We start from the raw sequence: 11,768 nt of genomic DNA on the forward strand, positions 1-11,768 counted from the left end.
ANAATTTTTTGGAGTTTTATTAACGATGAGATCGGGAATTTACAGAGAGATCTGTGCAGGAAACAGCATCAGGATTCAGAGATCCAAATTACCGGAAAGAGACTCTCATCTGTTTACATACAAATAATTAACTAGGATAGCATAACTCGAGGATAATCGCAATTGAATAAGAAGAACAGAATAGTTCATAGCGCAGTTAAAGTAGTTTAAGTCTAAACACTAAGTAATTGAATTTCCATGTACAGAAACCACGGTGTTTCTTATCATTCGTAGTTTCGATAGATATATAATGGTTTGATAATCTAAAATATGATTTCTTCAATGCCAGTTTTGTTGAATTTGTACTTAGAAGAAGTATTGAAAGGGAGTAGTTGTCAGCCAATGCAAACGGAAAAATATAAGATTTGAATAGTGATATATAATGGGTTTCAGGACACCCACTATATTAGTTCATTTGTACCAATTGGGTGTAGAAGAAGAGCTTTGGAGCCTTTAGTTCCGAGCAAAATGAGGGTAATAGAATGATTCCGAACACGACTTTGAAAGAACGTTCAACCTATAAGATGACTCTAGATTTAAGGAACCTTACATATAACTGGGAACTTTACATAATGGTGTGTTATTGACTGATCGCAAGGTGCGCCCATTGATAGAAGATTCAATTGAGGTAATAGTGTCATAAATATACCAGAGATACATATATTACTATTACTATGTTTAGGAGATCTTTGCTTTCATGTGTTAGAAAGAATAGTACAGCAAGTGCAGCCAATCCAAATAATTTGGCATTTGCTTTTGATATTGATGGTGTCCTGCTGAGAAGTAAAACTGCTATTCCAAAGGGTCGAGAAGCGTTAAAATTATTGGATTCGAGTAATATCCCTTTTATAGTATTAACTAATGGAGGAGGATACTTAGAACAAGAAAAAGCACAACAGTTGTCTGATATTTTAGATGTAAATATAGACGAAAGACAAGTGGTATTGAGTCATACACCTTATAAGATGTTAACAAAAGATTATAATAAAGTTTTAACTGTAGGAATTCCAAATGTCAGGAAAGTAGCCAAAGAATATGGATTTAAAGATGTCGTTCACCAAAGTGACATTATACGTCACAATAACTATGTTGCTCCTTTTTCTGGTCTCATTAATGAAGAATTGATGAAAATTTCAAAAGAAATTCCAGATATTGCTACTAAAAATTTTGATGCAATTTTGGTATTCAATGACCCTCACGATTGGGCAGCTGATCTGCAAATTATTTCAGACTTATTAATTTCCAAAAATGGCCAACTTGGCACTATTAGAACTGAAGAATCCGAAAAACCTTCTATTCCAATATACTTCTCGAATAATGATCTTTTATGGGCAAACAAATATTCATTAAATAGATTTGGTCAAGGTGCGTTTAGATTATTAGTCCATACTCTATATTCCAGTATGAATAATGGAAAAACACTAGCTGACGTAGTCATTGGAAAACCAACAAATATTACGTATAATTTTGCTCATAATGTTTTAATCCAATGGAGAAATCATCTCGTTAATGGTACCCAAAAAAATAAAGCTGCTACCAAATACTCTAATTGGAGGGATATAGTGTCAACGACACCCTTTGAAAAATTCGACAATGGTAAAATGGGCGTGTTCATGGTTGGGGATAATCCTGCTAGTGATATTATCGGTGCCAATTCGTATAACTGGAATAGTTGTCTCGTGAAGACAGGGGTTTATAAAGAAGGAGATAAGCTAGAGGGAAAGCTTAAACCAGATATGATTGAAAATGATGTATATACGGTTGTTCAAAAGGTTCTTGAAAAATACTTGTAAATATAGATAAGATTGTTAAAATCGACTGCCTATTTAGTATCAAATATATAAAACGTGGAATAAAAAAATAAAATTATACTAAAATTCTGATGGAGAAGAGATACTCGTATTACATTAGTATTAAAAGAAAATTATATTCTTATAGATCCTTCTTTAGTTTAGAAAGTATGGGACATTCTTAGGACTATTAGGGTGTCCTCCAAATATATTAAACTATATATTATTGAAAAATTAGATTAGAATGATAGAGATCAAAAATTGAAATATTACTATCACCGCTGCAAGTAAAAGTACCATCTAATTCTAATTTTGAGATATCACAAATCATCTACAATGGAAGTCAAATTGATTGCCTGACCAGGTTTGAATGCAGGCAATCCCAAATAAGGACATCCAGAACATCTGAAAGCATCTCCTAAGGTACAAGAACCACAACCTCCAACTCGTTTACTTTCAATGGTAAAATCAACTTCTGTCAACTCTTCTTTGGAAAATTTTATAGCCCTTTTTTGGGTATTTCTGATTTTATTAATCTCTTTTTGTTCGTCTTCTTTTAAACCACAAGAGCAATCTTTACACGCTTTCTTGGTTTTTGTTTTAGTTTTACCGCAGATAAGCATTGTAATAGAATCTGATCCCATACCATAAATATTTTTTTCTAATAATGAGTCTTCTTCGATATCATCAAAATCAGCCGTGGTTGCACTTTCAAAGTACTTCAGCTTATCACTATCACCTTCTAGTTCTTCGTTGTTATCATCAAATATATTATCATCTATTAACGGAGTTGATAACACGGCAGTCATATTTTGGGATATATTATCTATATCTACATTTTTACCCACAGAAATTAGTTTTTTTTTAAATGAAGGCAATTTTGTTTTAGAATATTTTTTTGAGTTTCTGTTAATATTTGAAATTGTCCTATTGACTAAACCTACTGTTTGGTTAGTCTCATAATTAGTTTTCTTTCTCCAACGATATGCTAACGTTGTACTTGATTTGTTATTTTCCTTGTCAATTTCAAATCCATTAACCAAAGCTGGTAATTTGTATTTATCACTTAACCCATAGAAATATCCATTATCATTTAACATCCCAAATATGATTGGAATAAAGGTTACTGGAAATTTTACATCATCTTCCTTTTCTGGTGTCAAATAAATAATTACTTCATATTTGTTATCACTTATCCCACTTGCATCATTTGCCAATTTATCAATCAAAAGTCGGTGTATAATTTTTATGTTCTGTTTTAACGCATTTATTTCAAATTGTTCAAGTACTTCAGGCAATGTTGTAATAGCAGGGTGTATTAATAAGAGTCCTTCTTTCATGTTCCTCGATCTATGGTATATATTTGAATCCCTTCGTCGAAGCAAAAAAGACTTATAAATGTTGATTTATATTTTTGGACAAAATATCGTTAATCAATCTATAACGACCACTGTTAGAAATAAATTGAACAATGGAACCGTACTTTATATGATTCATAAAATATATGTCAGCTTGTGATCAATTAATATTACTAATGTCATTAAATGACAGTTTCGCTCAGAGGTTTTCTTTTCGATTTAGCGTCATTGTTAAAAAAATTTCAAAAACATTTACTCTGTTAGAAATTCCATTAGTAATGCTAAATGAATTATGACGAAGTAAACGAAAAGCTATGTATTAGGGCTTATTAGAGATTAGTTGACTACGAAATATGATCTATAAATGCTTTTAACAGTCTTAAGCTTATGAGCATAATAGTAGATGCAGTCACTGCTTTGATTTCGGTTTCCACCGTCGGTATTGTAACGATAATATAGAAAAGTGACTTGATTATATATGAACTTAGGATGTCTGAAATTTTGAAATTATTACTAAAAATTTCCTATGTGTTTCTGAATTTCGCAATTATCATCACAATTAAATACTACCAGCTTTATTGTATATGATTAGTTTATATTCTTGGTTTATCAACAGATGTTATGATATTCTTATCATCACTGTCCTCGTCATCGTCATCATCGTCATCATCGTCATCGTCATCGTCATCGTCATCATCATCATCATCGTAGTCAGTTTCGGCTTTCTTATCATCGTTCTCATTTTCATCATCTTCATCATCATCTGCACTATCTTCTTCAACTGGGTATCCACCTAACTTCATCACAATTTTATCGACTATCTCGTTCCAGTCCATCATACCACCTAAACCGATGTCACCATTTATATCCATAATCTTTTCTGAAGGCTTAAATACAGTTATCCATGGCATTTCTTCATTTATTACCTTTAAGTGCTTCTTAGTTGTGTAGCAGTTATAGGTGCTGCTGATCATAGAAGGCGCCAACAGTATAGGAAAAGATGGGTTCCAGGCTCTGATGACACATGTTAATAAGTTATCGCATAAACCAATAGCTATTTTTGATAAAGTGTTAGCCGTTAATGGTGCTATTACTAAAATATCAGCCCAACGGCGTAGCTCTATATGTAACACAGGATCAGTACGTTGAGACCAAGCGGTCCATTCGTCTTGATCTGTCCAAACTTGAATATGAGGTGGCAATTCAACTTGGGCAGATAATGGTGCCTTCTGTAAACTAACCTGTGATCCTAGGCTAGTGTTAAGCGGAGATAGCATAGAGTAACTTGAGGAATGACTAGGAGATTCATTGTTATATGTATTATTTGAAGAGAGTTTTGACGCCAATGTATTCTTTTGAGTAGTACTCTTATTATCAATATTCGACGTGTTGACGGTATTAGTATTGTTCCTATTTTCATTTGCAGAGGCCAATTTTAACTTCTTAGAGTATTTTTTATTGAAAAATTGTGTAGCAGCTTTAGTCAATATGACTTGAATACTCATTTTGTCTCTTCCATATATTTCTTCTAGCTTCTTAATCATTAGTTTTATCTTAGAAACTCCGAGCGCACCAGTGGCTCCTAATAATACATGGAATCTACCATCATCCTGAGGAAGCCGAGGGTCCAAGTTCTTTGCATTTTCTCTTTTTGCTATATTTACCACACCTTTCTGCAAACCAGCTGAGTCAACATCTAACGACAAAGAATCTAACTGTTGAGCAGGTATATCACTTTGAAAAAGTAGTGGTGATCTAATTCCTTGGGATGATACAACGCTGGCACTCCTACATAAAGATTCTGCAAAAACTGGAGTAGATGCTGAATTTGAAGTAGGTGGTTCGTTAGGCTTCATGATAATACTTTTAGGCATTAGATTTGTTGGTTCTCTACTATTTGATGTACGTGAAGAGGTTAATCCAGAACACACTGGAGTCGGTTGCATAATCTGGGATTTTATCTCCGGTATAGGATTCTTTTCAGTCATTTGTGATAATGGACTTATAGCTCTGACTACTTTTTTATCTATCAATAAATTACTTTCATTAGTTCTCATATTGGATGTTTTATCGTCGGAAAATGTTACAGTGGGTGCTCTTTTAATACCTTCCACTGGAGAACTAAAAATAGTTGATCCTGTTAAGCTTGTTTTGTTTATTATAGGTATCGTATTTTGCTGATTACCAATGATAGGAGATTTTTCTCTGCGAGATGGAGATTGTTTGTTATCTAAAATTCCATTATTGATGACACTTGAAGTTCCTAAACCATTGTGAATCTTTTCTTTCTTTTTATCTTCTGGAACACCAACTGAAAATGCAGGGTGTGTTATGTTACTATCTCCATTATTCGAAGGTTTTGACATTATGCTAACCTTCGTATTGTGATGGTCCCAACGAAATAAATATTTCTAAATTACTAAAGTATTTTCCACAACGATTTTAACTAAAATTCAAAGTGTAATTAATCTTCAACCTAAATCGAAATAGATGGAAAAAACGTGCTAGTTGATTCTAATTCCTCTTGTTCTTCTTCGTATGTATCGTAGTTCAGTTGCAACCTATAATTACTCTATTAAATTTAACTACTTCGACTAAGATTACTGTATATTTGTATTTATCATGATTTTTATATATTTTTCTTCATTATTAAGAAAACTTAAAATTTTAAAAATTGATGCCAAAATATTTTTGAAACTCAAAGACATATCAACTGGCACACAAGCTCAACAAAGAACCTCTCATTAGAAAGATAGTTATTGGCTTAAATGTTATTAATTGGTTTTATATATTTAATATGATATATATTTGTGAGTATTTAGATATGTATGTTAGCGGGTATTAAAAAACTGTGCTTGGACGGATTGTATCGAAAACCTATTGGTTGTGAATGATGATAAGAACTCTAGTCTGAATCAGTTAACAGCAACCAACTTCTTATTATATATGGATACTATATCTTATGTCTTACTTTTTCAGTGAACGAGTAATGTAATTAAAAATCTTTTCTTATGATATAAAAGTTACGTATTTATGTGTGTGTGTATATATATCTGTCAGTGAATTTTTTATGAAAACATTAATATTTGATAACTTCAATGATATAAAATGAGATGCATCATGCATAATTCTACTCCTCTTAAAATTACGATTATTTCTTTTTATTGTTACTGTTAACGTATCTACTCCTTCCGACTTTAACTGAATGATGTTTTAAACCTGAAATAGCGAATGGTGACATATAATTATCAGCGGAACCACCGCCTATCCAGTTTTCTAAAACTTTTTCATTGTGTCTTCTTGTCCAATCTTCTTGTTTCATTAGTTTTTCGTATTCTTTTTGGTCTTCTCTAATTACATAGCCGTCAGTTTGTGGCTTGGAGTGTACATAACCTTTCTTACCATATTTTTTTTGAGAATTCTTAGATAATGGGCTAGCGATAGAATACCTAACACCTCTATTGCTCCATTGAAAGTTACGTTTCAAATGAGGTGTAATATTACCAGTTTTAGAATCAACAGAAACGGCACATCTAAGCAAGGTACCTTGACCACCACATGATGGACAAAAATGAAGAGGTTTGCCATCCTTTGGCATAGGGAACATCCTGAAACAAGCATGACATCTTGACATATAGTTACGTAGTCTCTTGATCTTTAAACCTGACATGAAGTTCATCAAGTTCAAGTTCATTTGTAAAGCTACATTCTGAATTGCAAAGTCACCTGTCGCTAAAGCAACTTGATTGCCCGGTAAATTTAAAGCAATATTCTTCTCAGCTTCAGTAGCTTCGACACCACGAGAACCTTCTGTATCAGCACCACTGTCTTTTATTATAGTTTTTGTCAAGTTATCTGGAGTAATCCATTCACCGTCATCTTCATCTTCAAGGGTATTTTCATTTAACTGTTCCGAACTATCCAGGTTTTCTTGTGTAGCTTCATTCTTAGCCTCTTCATCTTCCTCCTTCAATAAACGTTCACTTACGCTTTCACTTTCTCCTGTTTCTAGAGTAGCAGTAGCTTCTTCTGTCGCTCTGGCAGCAGCTTCAGCTTCTCTTTTAGCTCTTTGCTTTTTACCACCTCTTCTTCTGTTCTTCTTTTTGGCTACAGGTACTTCAGTATCTGAATTTTCAATGGCATTCTCTGTTTCATTAGTAGCATCTTTTTGTTCTTCAGTGGATGGAACGTTTAGATCATCACCAGGTTGTTTTCTCAATCTCCAGTCACCTTCATTTAATTCAACCTCTAAGTCATAAGATAGTGCTAGTATATGAATATCATTTGCACTCAAAACTGAGAAATCACCAGTTAGTTTTGCAAATTTGCTTATTCTTTCTATAGACTCTTGACTTGGATGTCTCAATTCGATAGAACCAAGGCTTTGCCAAATTTCTAAATTCTTTCTAGCTCTTTCATCTTTAATTTCATTAAAAACAGTTGGGGTAGTGTAGAAAGCTTGAGCAAACCCTTGATAATGAGAATATGGGTGTGTAATCAGTGGAGTAGCATCAAGTACTAAAGCCTTGACATGAGCAGTCGATGATTCTTTGCTCATTTTTATCTCTATGTCTATTAAACGTTTGAAAAATAAAAATAAAATTACAAAGTAGAGAAGACTCTTTGGTGTATAATTTTTTACATTAACTTAACAAATGCAACTAGTAAATATATGGTCCTTAAAGAACATGCCTTCTAAAATAACTATATTCTGCGCAACCGTGTAAACTACAATCAATCAGCCATATTACAGTACAGAGTTCATATTTCTTACAAGGTATTTCTTCAAAGCTCATCGCAAAATCAATAACATAAAATTTTTATCTGAAAAATTTCAATGTGATGAGAGTACAAGAGAAACGTCAGGCTCAACTTGTGTGGAGGTACCGTCTGTTGGTTGGAAATCAGAGAACTCATCCTTGTTAGCTCAGTTGGTAGAGCGTTCGGCTTTTAAACATCATGTTTAAACCAAGGATACCGAAATGTCAGGGGTTCGAGCCCCCTATGAGGAGTTCTTTTTTTTTGTTTTTTGATTCTATCACTAACGACAGCATCTTTAAAACAGCAATGAGGTTTTACGTGAAAAATTCTTGATATATATTTTATTTAATACAAGTATGTCCATAGATACACACTTGTGACTTCGTTGTTTACCATCGTTGTTAATCATATATAAGCTCTAAGTTCGTTAAGATCATTAATAACAGGAAGAAACTTCAACTCACTGAACTATGTCTGCCTCTCAAGATTTTGATATTGAAGAACCATTGACTTCTTCTTCCAGGCCATTAACTAATGCCACTATTACTGTTAGAGTGATTAAATCTTTCCCATTTAGAAATGTTAAGAATCTCATTTTATCTAATTATGATTTGAAGACAAAGACGCCAAAAGATTTATTCGATGAGGTAACTAAACGTATTCAATCTGAAGCTTCATTTAGGCCATTCCGTACTATAACGTATGACACTTTTAAAGTCTATACACATGCACATGGTTCCAAGACTGTTAATTTAGTGATAAACTTCGATCATGATGACGACTGGACATTAGACATTGAGAATCCTAATAAAAAATTGTTTGAGTATGGTATTGAGAACGAAACTGAAATATCTTTTTATAAATTGAGTGATTATGTTGCATATAAAGCCAATCCTATTGAAAAATGGTAGACTGTTAAAGATAAGATACAGACAGAAAGGAAAAATAAAATATATTTACATTATAACTTTATATATTTATATGTAAAATTCCATTAATTAAATTGCATTTTTAAAATCAGTTGGTGCTTTTATTAGAGTATTAATGATTCATTAAATAAAAAACTATTTCCCCTGCTAATTCTACAGTGGCATAGCTATCGCGGCCTGTGCTTTCGAGACTAGATCTTGCAACTATCCCACCATGTGAATTCAGTGCCTTAATATAAACTGGGATTTTTATCCAAGTAAGCTGGTTTAAATTAGAAATTATTTTCATTCTCTTGTCATCTAATGGTAAAGGTTCAAAGTTCCTAAGATAAGATATTTGGTTATCACTTGAACCTGGTTTCCAAAACGTAGAATATTTTTCGATAAATTGTTCCCACGATACTTCTTTTGTTTTATTATCACTGTTAAGTAAATTACCAGTTATCTTTCCATTCGACGCCGAGTCTTGTTCATCTGTCACTTCCTCCTCTTTGTCGTTTGCAATCAAAATGGATTCATAAGTACTTTCAATATAACTTCTTATGTTATCCTCTGATCCGATTTGTGATTGCACATGTTTTGAAGCTATACCGCTTTCAATTATTTTTCTGTATTTCCTTGTCACCCAATATCTGTGAATTGTGGCTAAGGTATTTAAAGTCAACATTATTGGTAAAAATACTGTAAAGACAAGGATAACACGAAGTATAACTGTAAGGTTGTTTCGCAAATATTTATCAGTATCAAGGGTTGGTTTGTGTTTGTGTTGCATGTCAAGTTTGTTTAATTCAATAACGTTCGGTATTGAGTGGTTTTTAAATTTGATTGGTGGAAACGAATCTTCATAAACATATTGAACAGTGTTTCCAGTGCTTATGAATGGATCAATATCGGTGATAAATGAAGTATAGAATGCCACAGAACGATCATTTTTCACATTAGCAAACAAAAGCCTATGTTTGAAACGAGCTAGAGCTTCTATATATTCACCTTCTGATAATTTCTCCAGAAGAGTCTCAGAATCTCGTATAAACAGTTCTTTTCCTGATCTGCCCAATAGAGTACTCCCCACTGCAGTCATGATTGGCGCTGAGAATGTAATAAATTGAGTCTTGTTATAGAAAGCAACACCAATATGGGGTGTTGCCATTGTCATGAATAAATGTGGTTCAATGTTCTCGAATATATTGATACAATCGGTATACATCTTACCGATTACAAATCTAGCAATTAATCCACCAAGCGAATATCCCACTACACTAATCTTAGTTATATGGGCACTTTCTGATTCAGCTTCTTTTTCATTATGATATTTGATATATTGACAAATTTCAATCAAAGTTCTGTATCCAATTATTTCAATACCATCTAAAGTTTTAAAAAGGGTGTTTTGCATTGGAGAATAATATATATAAGCGTCTCCATCATTGTCTTTGGCACTTAACTTCTTCTTAAACATTCTCTTTAATGAGTTCATGTGCTTAAAATTACCCCAAAGTCCGTGGATCAGCACAATCAAATGTTTCCCCATTTCTTCTTTTTTGGTCTGATTTTATCTTATAAATGATGAGCTTGTATATGGTATAACTGTATAATTCTGGATGAAGTATCTTTATTGAGATCATTCATTGAATTCATAGCAGTAGTTCATATGTTATCATATCAAGATTTTATGAGTTACATATATATATATGTAGTAGTAATGTTAGAAATAAGTTTTTAAAAAAATACCGACGCCTTAAGGGATTGTTAATTAAGGTCAGCTAACCTTAATTAAACGATATTAACGTTTGAAAAGACATAAATATTTAATTATGTGCATTTAACCAATATACTAAAGTATTAATATCTGCTGTAATTTACCAGTGTTTAACTCTGTCTTGAGTGGCTAGTATTTTCTTTTATTTATTCATATTACTTAATATTATAAAATTAGATGCGTCTGTTATATGTGGGGAAATGCATTGTTGTTTACCGATTGAACTACAGTGTATAGTGATTTCATGTCAGTATTGTTTATAGTCATTTATCATTACTCTAAAATCGTAATGGTTACCTTTGCTATAAATGTATCTTCTTAATACCGTATCCTTGAATTGCAAGTTTTTATTACATGAATTATTATTTGACGACGTAGAACTTGCGACGCTAGTTGATCTTGAAAGGTGATCATTGCATTCTAGGAAATCGTTATTTGTCATTGGTGACATTCGTTTATCATATATATCATCGTTAGGGGATTCTGACTTATTAGGAGCAATGTTGATATCTATGTATTTAAAATCAGATAATGCCAAATCTGGTCCATACAATACCGTGATATCAGAATCTTTCTTCCAATTGATATCTAACGGATCCACCTTATCCTTTCTATTGAACAGTTTCATTGACCATTTTCTAAAGACACAGTTTATTAGTCTTTTCAAATAAATTGTGTAATCTAGCGGATCATCACTAGAACAGGATGGTAATCTGATCTTTTCATTGTAAATGTTTGACTTATATGTGTTTAATACATTGAAGTACTTTGCATACGTTAAATTATAATCAATGTTTTCTGGGGAATACGTGAAATAATCGATTGCTTGTTTCTCATAATTATTGAAATTATCAAAAAATATTATATTATCTTTTGTTAAAGCTAAATCATCTAAAGACTCATGTAACATTATTGTATTGTTCTATTATTTATTAATATGTGGATACTATAGTAGAAATATATTTAATACATAAAATTATATTAATTACTGACATTTTTAAAGATGACTATAGTGATTACAAGACAGACGAAGATATGAGTATAAGGACATATTTATATATGTCTTTATTTATCAATGTATTTAATGTTTGCAAATTTAAAGTTGTGAATAAACCACTAATAACGATGTATA

The 11,768-nt window shown here is 32.3% G+C and overlaps 7 protein-coding genes and 1 non-coding gene across 8 annotated transcripts; 3 read left to right on the top strand and 5 right to left on the bottom strand.

Annotated features, from left to right (window-relative positions):
- Window positions 1-713: 713 nt before the first annotated feature.
- Window positions 714-1,832, top strand: TPHA0J01290 (uncharacterized protein; the record flags this gene model as incomplete). The annotated part of the gene is made up of 1 exon (XM_003687337.1): window positions 714-1,832. One exon carries the CDS (start codon window positions 714-716, stop codon window positions 1,830-1,832), a length of 1,119 nt encoding a protein of 372 aa, XP_003687385.1.
- A 317-nt stretch (window positions 1,833-2,149) lies between these two features.
- Window positions 2,150-3,169, bottom strand: DRE2 (electron carrier DRE2; the record flags this gene model as incomplete). Its single annotated transcript, XM_003687338.1, has 1 exon — window positions 2,150-3,169. One exon carries the CDS (start codon window positions 3,167-3,169, stop codon window positions 2,150-2,152), a length of 1,020 nt encoding a protein of 339 aa, XP_003687386.1.
- A 611-nt stretch (window positions 3,170-3,780) lies between these two features.
- On the bottom strand, window positions 3,781-5,553 carry SIS2 (phosphopantothenoylcysteine decarboxylase complex subunit SIS2; the record flags this gene model as incomplete). The annotated part of the gene is made up of 1 exon (XM_003687339.1): window positions 3,781-5,553. One exon carries the CDS (start codon window positions 5,551-5,553, stop codon window positions 3,781-3,783), a length of 1,773 nt encoding a protein of 590 aa, XP_003687387.1.
- A 785-nt stretch (window positions 5,554-6,338) lies between these two features.
- NOB1 (rRNA-binding endoribonuclease) lies at window positions 6,339-7,745 on the bottom strand (the record flags this gene model as incomplete). Its single annotated transcript, XM_003687340.1, has 1 exon — window positions 6,339-7,745. One exon carries the CDS (start codon window positions 7,743-7,745, stop codon window positions 6,339-6,341), a length of 1,407 nt encoding a protein of 468 aa, XP_003687388.1.
- A 358-nt stretch (window positions 7,746-8,103) lies between these two features.
- On the top strand, window positions 8,104-8,199 carry TPHA0Jtrna7K. Its single transcript has 2 exons — window positions 8,104-8,141; window positions 8,163-8,199. It is a non-coding gene; the product is annotated as a tRNA-Lys (tRNA).
- Window positions 8,200-8,418: 219 nt separating this feature from the next.
- Window positions 8,419-8,859, top strand: AIM29 (Aim29p; the record flags this gene model as incomplete). Its single annotated transcript, XM_003687341.1, has 1 exon — window positions 8,419-8,859. The coding sequence occupies one exon, from the start codon at window positions 8,419-8,421 to the stop codon at window positions 8,857-8,859; it is 441 nt and encodes a 146-aa protein (XP_003687389.1).
- A 130-nt stretch (window positions 8,860-8,989) lies between these two features.
- On the bottom strand, window positions 8,990-10,408 carry LPL1 (putative hydrolase; the record flags this gene model as incomplete). Its single annotated transcript, XM_003687342.1, has 1 exon — window positions 8,990-10,408. The coding sequence occupies one exon, from the start codon at window positions 10,406-10,408 to the stop codon at window positions 8,990-8,992; it is 1,419 nt and encodes a 472-aa protein (XP_003687390.1).
- A 475-nt stretch (window positions 10,409-10,883) lies between these two features.
- On the bottom strand, window positions 10,884-11,546 carry TPHA0J01350 (uncharacterized protein; the record flags this gene model as incomplete). Its single annotated transcript, XM_003687343.1, has 1 exon — window positions 10,884-11,546. One exon carries the CDS (start codon window positions 11,544-11,546, stop codon window positions 10,884-10,886), a length of 663 nt encoding a protein of 220 aa, XP_003687391.1.
- Between the last annotated feature and the right edge of the window lie 222 nt (window positions 11,547-11,768).

The sequence above is a fragment of the Tetrapisispora phaffii genome, chromosome 10, assembly GCF_000236905.1.
Source record: "Tetrapisispora phaffii CBS 4417 chromosome 10, complete genome".
NCBI lineage: Eukaryota > Fungi > Ascomycota > Saccharomycetes > Saccharomycetales > Saccharomycetaceae > Tetrapisispora > Tetrapisispora phaffii.